Below are 14,829 nucleotides of genomic sequence, written 5' to 3' on the forward strand. Positions count from 1 at the left end.
CAGGCAGCCAAATGGATTTAAGAGTAGATTAAATGTCACTGTATTAGAGCACATTGAACATCATTTAAATCAAAGTCAGAGAAAAAAAGAAGATAAACATAGGAGGTGGGGCAGTACATTTCCATCTACATAATAACATATTTGAAAGTTGTTTTTGGATTGATATTCTATCTTTGATGCATCTTACAGACAGGTCTCCCTATTCCTGTAGCAATATGGTTAGCATTTGAGGGGTATCTGGAAGCTAAACATGACAGATGTTTAACTACTTATTAGACTTGTGCACAGCGTAGAAAACCACAATGTGTTGAAAATGTGTGGGGTAACATTTCTACAGGGATTTCAACTACAAACAAAGATGATGAGGCAGAAGGATGTCATGACAGAAAGGAAAGTTGAAGTAAGCACTTTAGCATCTTCCATCAAGTACTTAAAACACAATAACATGTTGTTTACAGCTTATTTCCGCTGCCCACAAGTGGCAAAAACAATCAGGTATTGTAGGTTTAAGAAGAGAGCCAGAACAGTAAAGCGTGAAAGAAAAAAAAAAATTGACACTATAACATACAATGTATAGCATAAAAAAAACAAAGAAATATAGCTAGATTTCTAAATATACCCCTTTTGAGAGACTCTTCAGATGGAAATTTGATGTTTAAAGAATAGTTAAACATTTTTAGAAATATGCTCATTTGCTTTCTTGCCAAGAGTTAGAGGAGTAGATCGATACCACTGTCATATCTGCACGGTAAATATGAAACTACAGCCAGCTGGAAACAGGAGCAAACAGCTGTCCAAATCAGAGTCCAAAATGAACACTGCCCAGTTGCCAAATGTGAGGACATTTTTCCCTCGTCGAGTAAATTATGGAGATGAAGTGGGGTGAGAGAGAATGAATGTATTACTCAGTAATATGTCATTTAGCTTTGGCAATTACGTAACTTGAACATGCATGCAAATCAAGCTTCTTTGAAATTAATTGAGAGCGAGAGAAAGAGGGACTGTTTGTGTGACGCTGAGTATGAAGTTCGCAGTAACGTTATAGTTGTGACCGTAGCAGTGCAGCGTTTGTACAGTTAAAGCTATTCGTTGGTGAATAAATGCTGCAACTCCTCAAGACCCACGCTGAGTTAATGTACATTGCTGATCAAAGTGAACGGGGTTAGCCCCAAAGATAGCAGCAACTTCAGCCCAGGCTCACTTTCAGTGGACTGACCTGTAAAGTAGACCAGCTATTCTCAGCCGCCGCTCCACGTTGTCACAGCATCCTAATTTAAGTGCAATGTTTTCAGTAGTGGCCACTGTAAGAAGCCTATGTTGATAATACGCCTATTTGATCATCTTTGTGTTTGGATTTTGCAGTTTGGATGAGAAGAAAACACCGTAAGAAATTATCCTTCTTGCACTTCAAGGCCAATATCATTTCAAATGTTGATCCAGTTGTATTATTATGTATGCAAACAGTTTGTGTTACTACTATTAATACTGCACACTACTATACAATTGATTGAGTATCACATGACAGCCAAGACAATATGCTAAATAGTAATAATAGAAAATTGCAATAGTAAAAAGCAATATTTTGATTGATTTATTCTTAATTAAATCTGTTGTAGGTAGATCCAAGGGTAACAACATCTACCCACACCTCGAATACTCACCAATTCATATCTTGTTGTTAAATCTGTCCAAAAAACTAACTAAATATAAAAACATTGTGGTGTCTAAAGGGGTCATGTGCTGGGCTATTTATCAATTTCTGCATCTCACTACTGCATTGTATTTCTTAAACTGCACTGCAACGTTTATGTACGTAATTTCTTTTAGCTTTTTGACTGTTTTTAATGATTTCATACATTTTCTTAATTGTTTCTAAATCTTGTTCTTCTGCATTATGTTTTGATGCTTTTATGTGAATCGCCTTGTTGAAATGTGCTATACAAATAAACTTGCCTTGCATAACTTACTAGAGTCTCCGCTGGTTGCCTGGTTTACACAGGGATTTTATGTTAAGATGTTAAGATGTTGCATTAAGATGTTGCACCTCTCAGGGCTGCCCACTGCTCCCTATCCAGGGATGGGTCAAATGCAGAGAAGAGTTTCCCCAAGGGGATTAATAAAGGATACTTTCTTTCTTCTTACTTTCATAAGATATCAAACTAATTATTCAGCATGTTCTTCTACCAAACACACCAGTTTAGTGTAGACTTTGTGAAATCTCAATCCCATCTCTGCTGTAGTCGAAGAAGGGAGCCAGGGACAAATTGAGCCAGTTTTCACTCCAGCAGTTCAACTTCTGTCATACTGTTGTAACCTAAGAAAAAGACATGTGAACTCATCTCATCTCCTTGTACCAAAACAACCCTGGAGGACCGAACAGCAGCAGGTCTCAAGCACGACAACTATGCAGTTTCCACACCCGCCCTCCCTTTTTATGCCCCATTGTCTGATTCACCTCTCTTCCCCTGCCTTGTTTTCTCCTGATAACCCTTGTCTCTCTTCAGGCTGTCTCACTCCTATCTCAATCTCCCACTGTCACACACTCAATCAATCTAACCCGCTTTTTCTCGCTGCCTCCCCTCCTCCCTTTATTAAGTGAAGCGCTGCAGACAGGACGTTGACTGCTCCATACAATGGCCCCTGTATTCACATGGCTGTGTGTGTGCGTCTGCAGACGGAGGGGGCAAAAACATAAACAACTCCCACGCACAGAGGTCCCTTTGTTCCTCTACACTGAATATACCTGAGCATAAGTGTGTGGGACGTGTTGCCAATGAATGGGTCAATGTGTGATTAGCTTTCATCCGTTTTGTGGAAGTAGATATTAACAATACGTCTGAAAACAACAGTGGAGTCATACAAATACAAGACAGTGATAGTCTCAATTGTTTGGTTCACTACCAGCAAAACAGATCAGATGGCGACTTTCAGATTCAAGAGCGTTTGGATGCGTTCACGTCCATATTGGCTGTGCAAATTGTAGCCTATTTTAGCCTTCAGAATATGGATAAAAAGGGCTTGAATTTCGAAACGCTTCATTGAATGTGAACAGTCAAATTAAAGCTAAAAGTCAGCACTTTAACCTCCTTGTCATTGTTTCACAATACAGCCAATGCTTTGGATTCAGGCAGCAACCCCGGGTCTGAAAAGTACCCTAAAATTGTATTCTTTCTAATGGCCATCAGGGGACGACTCCTCTGGTTGCAAAAAAAGTTTTTCGTGTTTTTGTCTTTCAACTTTAACCCTTTCAGTGTCTTTTCAGCACATGGAAGTTAATTGCAATGTTTTTGGTCACCTAAAAAACTTTTTAGCGTTCGGTCATACTTGGCTCTACCCTCTTTACTTCTGGTTGCAAAAGAATCAGGAGGGTGACGGCAAAAAATTTCGAACACAAGGCCCTTAAAACGGCAGCGCATAAACCACGGGGTGACGCTACGGTGACTACGTCTACTTCTTACACTCAGTCTATGTACAGAGCAAAAACCAAACCATCCAAATAGTGTATATGCACTTATATAAAAATGGTAAGCAAATACATAGAATGAGACGGCTTTCAAATACTTGTTTGTCATATTAGTTTTTTTACATATGGAAATATTGATTTACATGTAAGGGGACATCTTCTCTGTTCGTGTGTGCACGTGTGCAGTCATTTGTATATATACTGAAGGTAGATAGATGGGAAAGCCCACTCGCTGGGGTTCAGTACAAATTGTCAGTCTTTGCTCCTCTTTAATTACACAGCGCTGAAACACAGAGGCTGCCTACCTACAAACCTAATCCTGCAGAAGGAGATCTCAACAGTGCCGTTTATCATGCAGAGTGCCGACAAAAGTGGGCCAGCTAAAATGTACCATAGTCTCTCTCATTCTCAAAATAGATACGCTGCCCACATCATCAAGAGCACTTCTGTTAAAATGTCAGTGGGGTTTTGGGGATATAAACAGATTATTCGTTTGTACAGTGGGAATACATGAATAGGCTACAAATGGTTGTAAGAATTACAGCTTGTACAATGCAGTCAAAAAAAATAGTACAATGAGGATGTTTTTTTATTGAGTTGACTCATGCAGCAGTTGGAATTTTAAAACGGTGACTATCAGGTTAAAGTTCAGGCTTTTCGTTAAAATACATTACCACAACGACTATACTAACAATACTACTTTTGGGTTTGAGGCTGTTTTCATCCACATTGATTCATTTGCGTTCATTTTACAACAATACAAAAAGGGCAATACTTTCATATATATACAGACAAGGCAAGAGTTTTTAAAGAATGCGTCTGTCCTCATATTGCTGACTTTATTGTATATGTAGCCCCATTTATTAATCAAGTCATTAACCAATTAAAGCTTTTGAATGAAGGTCATACTGGATTGATGCATTTTTTATTTTCACACCTCCGGAAAAGGGCTTGCATACAAAAAATGTTTTGTGGTGAATGATGTTTTATAAAATTAAATCAATAAATACATACCAATGTAGTATTATTATTTTTTAGGGCTGCTTGAATTATTGATTAATCTGCCAGTGACTTCACAGATTAAATAAAAATTGCCAATAAAATGTCAGGAAATTATGAAGAATTCCTGTTAAAGTCCAAAACCCAAAAGATATTCAGTTAAATATAATTTATGACAAAGAAAAGCATCGAATCCACACATTTAAGAAACTGGAACCAGTGAATGTTCTGCTCTTCTGCTTTTAAAATGACAAAAACAATGAATCGATTACCATAATAGTTGGTAATCAACTTTTTGAATCATTGCAGCTCTATTAGTTAAAGCAAAAGAAGTAAGAAACGGTCTGCAAATTAATGATTTCAGTGAGCAAATAAGTAAATAATAACAAGATAGCACACGGAAGCCATGTCACTATATTCTCTCTGTTTACCTATTCCCATTCATTATTTTGTGAAGCGCACTGTGATCAAGTGTCATAAAAGTACTATAGAAATAAAGAGTGTGTTTACCGAAAAAACAATTCTTCTTGTTTAGTTGGAAAGTTATACAGAGGTTAATTTACATGACACTACAGGGGGTAATGAAGTGTGATCTAGGTCTGCATAAACACAAGAGCCGAGAGGCAGGAAGCTGAACTCAGTGCCATACACATGGATATCTTGATAATGAAATACCTCTCCAGCTCCAATTTCCTGTTCTCTGATAAGTGGAGGAATAAGCGATGAGCGTGAACGTCTGCTTGTTAAATTGGAAAAAGACAGTGTGCAAGAAATGAAGGCATAACACGATGAAGAGAAAATCAAACATGTAAATATGCTACTATTATTATGTATAAATGCTTGTCTTTATGAACCCCTCCATTTTCTTACAAACAATAACACTGATATATTACTGCTGCTCCAACACATGCATTCATCCCATTTAGCGTCGCTACCGACGCAGGCGTCTCACTAATAAGACGAAAAACAATGCAGGCAAGAGAAAGGGAGACGGAGAAACATTGAGATTTCTTCTCTCTGCTCCACCAGAGCCACCTGGGGCAGCAATCATCAACTCATCCATCGCCTATTAGATACTGCTCTCACGGCAATCAGTAACCACAAAGGCGTCGGCACAAGTTCCACAATAGTTATTCGAGCCTTCAGTGTGCGCATGTTTTTGTGGTATTCCGCTGTGTTGAGTCTGTTTAAGTCGAAGACCTATTTCACACTTTCGCTACACAAAATACGGAGGATAACACATCAAGATAAGCACTTTAAAATGTATTAGGGGGCCTCATGGGGAACAACATCCAGCTGAGGCTCAACACAAGACTCTGCAAGTGTCAGTGGCTAATATTTTTCTTTTTACTGGCATAAAGGTGTCACTGAAAATCCCCAGGCGACAATAGTACGGGAAGGTTTTATGGAAATATTTATGTGAATTCCTCACTCTTACCTCATGTATAGTAACATTAGCACTTCGTTTAGACTTCCACCAAGCAACAAGGTGAAAGAAAGAGAGCGTAGGTGCGATGTAGAGGCATACAGATTTAGAGAGTGAGGAGGTAGAATGAGAGGAAGAGGTTTTAACACTGATGGGGAAGAGTTAGGCTTAGACAATAACAAGAAAACAAAAAAACAAAAAGGGAACAAGCCAAAAGAGCACAGAAAAGATTGCGAGAGCAGAAGGTCAAGAGGAAAATGTAGAAAGCAAAAAGGGGAAGCCAGAAGGCAGAGATTTGACTTTACCTTCAGTGGGGTTGATAGCTGCTGGTAAGCTGTCCCATGGGAGGGTCCAGGCAGGGCAAGGATGAGGGGCGAACACTGCCTCGATGCCACTTCCCTTGATCGAGGAACACACACAAATACACACACGTTACCATAGAAACCCCTCTACAGCCTTGAGGTGCTGTGGTCCAAATGGTTGTAATGAAGCGATTTAAAGAGTAAACAACCCCTTTGTTACCTTGCTCATGCTATTCTGAGGCTATACCTGAGGGAAGGCACTGCTACTGCACTTATTATTTTCTCAAGAGACAACACAACTGTACATCTGCACAGCCAATACACTTCAGCAAAATACTGGAGAAAGGCTTTTAAATTGAGGACGCCAAGTACGGGAAGTGTGCACACCTAAAAGCATTTTCTTTTTGTATTCTCTCTCTTTGAAGGTAAGAGGGTTACAAATATAAGCCTGTGCTTTGGCACAGTCTAAAAAAGGCAGGAAATGGATAGAGAGTCTTTATCATGACAAACTATTTAATACAAACAAATCTTTTCTAACAGCTGTACATCAGTGGTCTTCCTTCTGTAATAATAGGTCTACATGGACCCTAATAAATATGACACCATCTTATGATTAAGGTGTAAAAGGGGTGTGTGGTGCAGGCAAAATGACATCCATATGTTGTTTTACTTCCAAGGTATTGTGGTCTCTGACAATATTAACGTGCTTTTTTGGGGGTTTAAATTCTGGAAATGTGAGGACTTATTCAAGTCTTTTATTATAGTTATAATGTTTTTGTTAAATGTGTGTATTTAGTTATCACTACAACAACTGATTGTGCCAATGCATATATCATGATAACTAACAAAACCCCCAAAAACTATCTATACTACAGAAGACAGTATTATTAAGGTGCAATGGTGTTGCACACAATCTGTGTCAGTATAGCTCCTGTCAAAGCCAATTACCCTGGCCTACTGTCACAGCAAAGTATATACAGTTAAATATCGTCAATATATAAACTGAAAAACTACACAAAGTAACACTTGCATGATGTAATGCAACACAAAACAACAGCCCTGTATAAACACTATTTTATTTAAAATATTTTTTGCTGGATCTACTACTAACTTGTTTGTGTGTTGACTACAGTAACCTGGGGCTGAATTATGTGGTGGTGTGTAACATTGTATTATATCAACATTTTCTTTTCTAATATTTCATCCACTTAATTTACTTCAAAGTAGGAGCAAAAACATGAAGAACACTTAACAATATATAATGCATTTCCATACAAGAAGAGCATAATTACAGCTTTAAAATGACTCAAGTTATTTCAGCACCGTTTTAACAGTGTCGCATATGTATTACATTGAACCTGGAAGGTTTTTAGTCACTGGGTGAGGGCATCATGTGAGGTATTTCAGAAAGTAAACTATTTTAAAAAGGTGTGGCTTCTGGCTTTTCACAACAATCGACAAGCCAAAATAACTTTAAACTAATTATTCAGTTTTAAACTAATCCAACACATTGCGTCAACAGCCACGGTCTAAAATGATCGTTAATGATTTAACTGAAAGAACACAAGCCGTTGAAATATATTAAAGCATTTAAAAAGATACTGTGGATGCAAGAAAAGAGCTCAAATAAAGATCTGTGTGCAAAAAATAATAAGCTAGGCCACATTTTCACAATGCATCAGTCATGTTCTGAAGTTAAGGTGGACACTACATTCAAGCTGGTAGAGATGAGTCTTAAATTGCAAGCAATGGCCAAACTCTCATGCCCAACCAGGACTGTGAGGAGTAAGTAGCCAACCACACAGCTGTTTAGTTTCAGTTTCCGAGGTCAGGGATAGACGCATACTTTCAGTAATCCCAGTTTCTAGCACACCAGTTTCCCTGTAAGCCTCATTCTGCTAACACTCTGCCTCACGTCTCTCCATCTCCCTCTGTGTATTTGTCTCTTCCTCCTATCTGTGTGAATTATGTGGTTCAGTTTTGCTTCTTGTTTGTTTGTGTAGTCTGTCCTCTTTTCAGGATACATGGTGGGGAGGAGGTAGTGAGGCTGTTTTTGGAGAGTTTTTCCATCCGAATCAAGGGTCAAAAAGGACAGAGGGAGCTGAATGCTGTACAGATTGTTAAACACCCCTGGGGTCAAATTTGTTATTTGTGATATTGGGCTATTTAATTAATAAAGACTAGATTTGCCAACACAAAATGCAAGATTTTCCATGATTAATATTAATCCTGTTAACTCACTAATCCTCCTTCTCTGGACCACCCCCATTTTTTACTGATTTAATTTTTTGGCTAACTGTATTTAGAGACCTGTCAATCAATGTGTTAGTGACAGCAGGCGGGTTTTAGTCTTGGATTTTGAATTTTGGTAGCGGGGATACTCTTTTGTTTACATTTGGATCACAGGTAGCGCCTCTCCAGCTCACTGCACAGGCAGTTTGACTGGCATGCATCAGTGTGTGTTAACTGAAGTGAGAAAGAGGGAGAGTTTATGAGCCATTTATATTGTGGATAGAGTCGCGGGATGAGCCTAGTGCCTCTGGTTAGCAGCAGTGAGAGATCGTGTGTCACATGTCAGACAGCAGCCCTCTCTGTCTCCATGCACTTGCCTCGGGACACACACAGTCATATATGAGGACATATGCATGCACACACGCAAACACACAGCTTGGCCAAGACTACACAACAGCTGCAGTGCAGACATGATGGTGGCGACACGCAGCCATCCTTATAATCCCTCTAGGCAAAGAAAGAATGGTGGCCATTGTGTGCGTCTATGTGTGTGTGTGTGTGTGTGTGTGTGTGTGTGTGTGTGTGTGTGTGTGTGTGTGTGTGTGTGTGTGTGTGTGTGTGTGTGTGTACAGGCATTCCTCTCAGTTTTAATGTCTGATTTCAACCTGCTATGAAAACTGTCATTTGTGCACATCTGTGCCTGACTAAATTCAATCCAGCAGCCTGGCATGATAAAGGCACATCCCATCCTGACCACCCAGCTCACTCATCTGCCTCATCCAAACTGTCTAAATACTGCTTTCTCCCTTTGCTCCCTTCCCGTCACAAAAGAAAAAACATTGATATAGACACTTAGCAAACAGGAAATCAGAGGAATATCTCTGCTGAGAGACTAGAGCAACAAGGCCAAGTGAACAGTCTAAAAGCTTAGTAGTGAGAGGTTAGTCAGGGCTGAGGAGTCTCATTTTGAACAGCTGGGTCTGCTTATCTCCTTCTGGAAAAGCGAGGAGAAAAAATTGTGCAGGGGCAATATTTGGTGTTCTGTAGAGCTAAGAATGCTATAAATGTGTGTGACTGTTTGTGCCTCTGGCCAATGCTTCCTGAGGGAACTGCATTTTAAGAGCATGGACACATTATGCTATTGTTTAGAGCAGTCTTATATCTTTATACTCAGATTTTGAGCCATTACGATAAACTACCTAATCTGACTATACAACTTTGTTTTGGACCGGATTCATTGTTTTTATTGCACCTTAAATGAGCATAAGCTGAATGTGCATTGTCTGCACTATTGCAAGTGGCAACAGGATACACTGAATGGTGCATTTTATTATGCACTGAGGGCAGTACAATACTGTTCATATAAAAAAGATTATATTATTCTTTTAAGGCTAGTCACCTTTTGTATTAGTTTGTATTGATTGGTGAAAAATAGTCATACAAACAAGCTTTGAGAAGAAAATCATGTATACAAACAAGCATCTTAAAACAGCCCACTTAAAATGTTAATTCTGTGAGTGAAAGCATTTAACGTTTAAGCACTGGCAGAAAGGCAAAAAAAATTAACGATTAAGAGAGCCTGCCAGAAGCTAAAACATTAACTTAGAGCTACACTCTTGAAGGCACAACCGGCAGAAAATGGGTGCATGACATTACAGAGATAATAGTAAAAGGAGCAATATAGGACATTCAGAGCATTAATATAGCAACTATTATCTGTGTAAAGATATACTGGAGTATTGTCTACCCGAGTACCTGGGTGCGTTGTTATCAGAGCTTCTCTGTGCTTTGTTGACATAGCCGGGCTAGCCGTAAGGGCTTTTAGTGCATTTTAGTGCACGTGAGCGTGCCCCATTGGCTAACTCAAGGCCCTGCACTGCTCTCATACTGCGGTTACAGCTGATAACGTCATCCTATCAGAAAGAGTCGTCACGGAAGTGTAGAACTCAACCTCCGGTTCCCCCTCAGGTATACACCGTTAGCTCTGTCAGCACGTTTGCCGTTAGCTACGAGCCTCCAGCTCCGCCATGTTGAGAGCCATTGAGAGGAAATCGAGATGCTCTCAATCTCGCATGATGCACCTTTAACAACCAATTGGAGCCCTGAAACCCTCCATCAGTACTGTGAAGGGACACTGGAAGAGAGCTCCTTGCATTTACGGAAGTGTGAGAGCATGTTTGCAGACATAGAGAAAAAAACATGATGAGTAATAGGAAATGTTATAATTTACCTGAAGTTTAGTCAGTGTGGGCCTGGGCCCGCCAACAAAGGGAACCTGCTTAGTCATCTCCTGGCCTTCTTCTTGCTCCAATAGGCTAGTTGGGATGTCCCCTGCTGAAGGCCCTGGGAGGCTGGACATGAGAACTTGGGGGTTGGAAAGAGCCATCCCACACTCCTTGGAAGCCCGAAGGACCCCAGGTACCTCCTGAATACAGCTGTACCAACGCAGCAGGTAGGGGAGCTGATGTAGAGAGCTCGCAGCATGTGCTTGGAGGGAACACTATCAAAGAAAATAAAAAGGAATACAAAAGAGAAAGGGGAGGAAAAAAACAAAGACATATTGATTAAGTGACTCATCTGACGTGTCATCTCCAGTGGAGCGAGATGTCAGGTTCCAATAGAATTCACTCATCACACTGCACTGGTGGACAGAGAGACACGAGGGGCCGGCAGGAAAAACATCAAAACAGCGTTGGCAGGTGGGGAGGGTAAAGAGACAAACAGAGACATGATCAGAGGCGCAGTGTCACTGTGTGCGCTTATGTGTGAAAGACAGAAGAAAGAGACGGGGACACAGACACAGAGGGAGAGGGGGCACTCTGTAGTGCGACAAGTGGGTGGAGTGGAAAACAGCCGCTGCGGCCGCATGTATCGTGGAGAGTGATGGCCGTTAAGAGGAGACACGCTAGGCTGAGTGTGAAACTGGAAACCACTGGAGCACAGCTGACTACTAAAAGCCTCATTGTGAGAACTTCAGTTCGTTCCCACAGTCGAGGAATAGTTGGAGACGGCTGAAGGGTGAAATGGAGGTTGAGACCCACTTCACTCGCTGACAGTGCAGCATTCCTGATCAATAACAATATACCGTTGAACTAAATAGACGTGGTACTCTCTGGTCTCTGCTGCAGTTCCTTTAGCCGCTGCTATGTGATGAATATTCAGAAAGTGTTCATGAGCTTTTGAAGTCTTTCAGATGTTTTTTTTTTTAAGTTAAGAGTTTTAAAGGCCAATATAAACACCCACCAATTCTTGATTTGTTGCAGAGAAAAAAAAACTTTCCTGAAGGAAGGTCATTGAAATGCATTTCAACCTGCTGCATTTAAATAGAAACCCTACTATACACTGTTATCACTCTTTGCCAGGTGGCTCTAGACCACCTTTGAGAGCACAACCTGCGCCAAGTCTGATGCAGCAAGTCTTCTTAACTCAAGTTTCTGCCTGGATGGATCAGAAAGGAGCTGCGTGTACTGCCTGCTCACCCTGACCAGTGTGTCAAAACCATAAGACATGCATAATTAGACCAGTCATCATAAAAAAGATAAGTCAGTAAATACACATATGGTGCCATCTATACAAGGTGACATCCGACTTGAGTCATGTGTGCTACTGTTTATGTTGAGGCGAAGCCTTACATGCTAAATGAGCATTTGACATGTATTCATGGATCTTAGTTATGCAATAACTTAAGGCATGAATCATAAACTCCAAAGCCCTTACCAAGTACTGGTAGACGCATGGCAGCAGCACCACATCAGTCAGAGTGAAGTACAGTCCTTCTGCAAACACATGCTTCAGCGGAGGCAGATCTGTGGTCTTCACTTTCCTGATCTCAGAGTTCTCTCTGGTGGTCGAAGTTGGAACTGAATCCACAGACAGCTTGGCCAGAGCCGCCCTGAGCTCCATTCCGTCACTGACCTGAGGTGATTGTCCGGGCTCGAATTCAGCGCCTGTGTTCCCTTTGCCTTCAGGGGACTCGTTCTTTTTATTCTTTTTCTGCTCTTGAAGTTTCTGCCTCCGGATCTTGTCATCATTGTGGACTTTGACAGGCTCCGCTAACCTCCGCTCGAGGGTGAGGATGGAGAGAGGCAGCTGCTGATATTGATTTGTGGGATTTTTTAGGTGTTCTTCAACGTCAGAGGGGATTCCAATTTCACACAGTCTGGTCCACTTGCTTACCTGAGAGCAAGGAAAGAAAAGATGTTGAAGGTCAAATACAGCAGGGCCTTTAAAAGTGCTCAAAACAGAACATCATTGTGATACGTTATAATCTGTTAACATATCCTATTATATCTGTCTAATTATAATGCTGCTGACACTTTTACCAAACTCTAATCGACATGCTGTAAAAGTACATTGACCCATTGAACATTGCCATCATTATAGTAAAAATAAATTTGGAATTAAAAACTTAGCTAGACCAGTAGAACAGTTTATCCGATGAGGGCGTGAAATTTTGTCAGGTGAGGAATTAGTTCAGAATTGAGAACCAGTGACGACTTTAACCCACAACCAACTGAACAACAATAATAATGCTGTATTATAAAAGGTGCATATTTTACTTCTCCTCGGATGTTACTGGTGAAAACGATGTAACTTTGAACTTAACTGTGCCACAAGTTTTGGGGAAATTATTTGCGTTTTGTTTGATGTATAAGTGCCATTGTACAATTCCAGAGGAATTTCCTTGAATTACCTACTCCATTAAAACTAAAAATTGAACAGTCAATTTTCCCTATGATTAGAACCAAATTATGTCCTTTTTCAGAAACATACTGATAGATTTACAGTTGTGTATCAGTTCCTTTCGGGGAAATTATTAAACCCATAAAATCAAGTGTCACTGGTATTTTGACAGGCTAACACTGACATAAGCTTTATGTCCCCTAAATATGGCTAGTATCCTGTCACATCTCAAGGCAAGGCAAGTTTATTTGTATAGCACATTTCAACAACAAGGCGATTCTAAGTGCTTCACATAAAATCATTAAAAGCATCAAAACATAATGCAGATTTAAAAACAGTTAAGAAAACATAAAACAGTCGAAAAGCAAAATAAAAAATAAAAGTTGAAAAAGCAAAATAAAAAATAAAAGTTGAATAAAAGTTGCAGTGCAGTTTAAGAAATAAAATGCCGACTCAGGCACTGCTTTCAATTCAATTTAAATTTGAGAGAGACATACGTTTAAAGTTTATTGTAAATCAATGTCAATCTGGATTCAGATTAATGACGCTGTCCTTATATTTGCTGGAACACCTATACACCCAGAGTGATAAATGCTGAGTCAGGGGGTACATTTTCAAACTTTTAAAGATGCCATCCACATCATACATAGGTGAAGTTGTGCTACAAACCCCCACCCAGCATGATTGATGCTACACGTCAGTGGACTTTGTTTACTTGCACTTGTACAATTACCACCAACCTCAGCACAAGCCTTCAGACAGGTCTTCTTGAATCCCAGCAGAGCCAACACATCCTTTCTTGAGGGCTCAGCCTCCAGGGCCTTGTTGATGATATGTCTCAGGACCACCGCCAGCCCTGCCCTGCAGAGCATCCCAGTCTCATCCAAAACAGCAGGGAGACGGCAGCTGTCCACCAACTGGGGCAGATCCTCCAACTGAATGTCCGACACTTCCAAACCCTCTGGCAGCTGACTCCTCAGTGATTGGGAGCTGGCAGGTTTGGTGAAGACTAGGAAAACTTTGAAAGACTTGCACTCGCAGTAGGACAGGAGAAACAGGGCGATGGAGGTGTGCAGCGGAAGATAAGGCTCCTCATTTTGGCAGCAGACTTGCAGAAAGAGGGAGGGATGCTGTTGCTGCTTTTCCTCGGTGTGCTTCATCGTTAATAGTACTGTGGAGAAGAAGAAGAATCAGTTAAGAGGTGACGTTAATTAACCAGATTTTGGGAAATGTGTTCAGGTGACCTTTCATGTATGGCAGCAAGAACGTGTTAGCTGGAATACAACGCAAGATCCGGCCAATACAATTACATTAATAGATACTTACAACAGCTTCAGCAAAGCAACAGGCAATTTCAATGAAACACGTTGTTATGGCACACGCTTCCTGTGTTTCTTCTTCTTTCCTCGTATTAAAGCTAGCGTAGCTCCACAGCCCCCTCCACAGCTTCACCTGCTGTCTGATAGCGATGCGTACGAATCAATAAAAAAAATCAAGGCAAAATATTAAAACGTTACAAAAAAATAAATAAAGGCCGAATTTTAAATTGGATATAACATATATAGTGTAAAGTTATGTGTTCTTTGTTAATAAGGCCGATTTCCACCCAAAGGTTCCGAGCGGCTAGATTCCGGACATATTTAACGGTTGCACAGGTATACGACGACGGCTTTATAAGCGCTCACACATCCGAGCGAGCGCTGCTCCCCGGCTTCTCATCTAGG

At 40.5% G+C, this 14,829-nt stretch overlaps 1 protein-coding gene across 1 annotated transcript in view; it reads right to left on the minus strand.

The window, feature by feature from the left end:
- Nucleotides 1-14,265, minus strand: part of gstcd (glutathione S-transferase, C-terminal domain containing) — a gene marked incomplete at both ends in the record, with an annotated part of 47,144 nt that extends 32,879 nt beyond the window's left edge. Inside the window, 4 exons of the mRNA XM_079220026.1 lie at nucleotides 6,194-6,287; nucleotides 10,653-10,922; nucleotides 12,140-12,598; nucleotides 13,846-14,265. Of these exons, the coding sequence (XP_079076152.1) occupies nucleotides 6,194-6,287; nucleotides 10,653-10,922; nucleotides 12,140-12,598; nucleotides 13,846-14,265 (1,243 nt within the window). The remainder of the gene's footprint in view (nucleotides 1-6,193; nucleotides 6,288-10,652; nucleotides 10,923-12,139; nucleotides 12,599-13,845) is intronic.
- Between the last annotated feature and the right edge of the window lie 564 nt (nucleotides 14,266-14,829).

The sequence above is a fragment of the Taurulus bubalis genome (assembly GCF_910589615.1).
Source record: "Taurulus bubalis genome assembly, chromosome: 6".
Taxonomy (NCBI): domain Eukaryota; kingdom Metazoa; phylum Chordata; class Actinopteri; order Perciformes; family Cottidae; genus Taurulus; species Taurulus bubalis.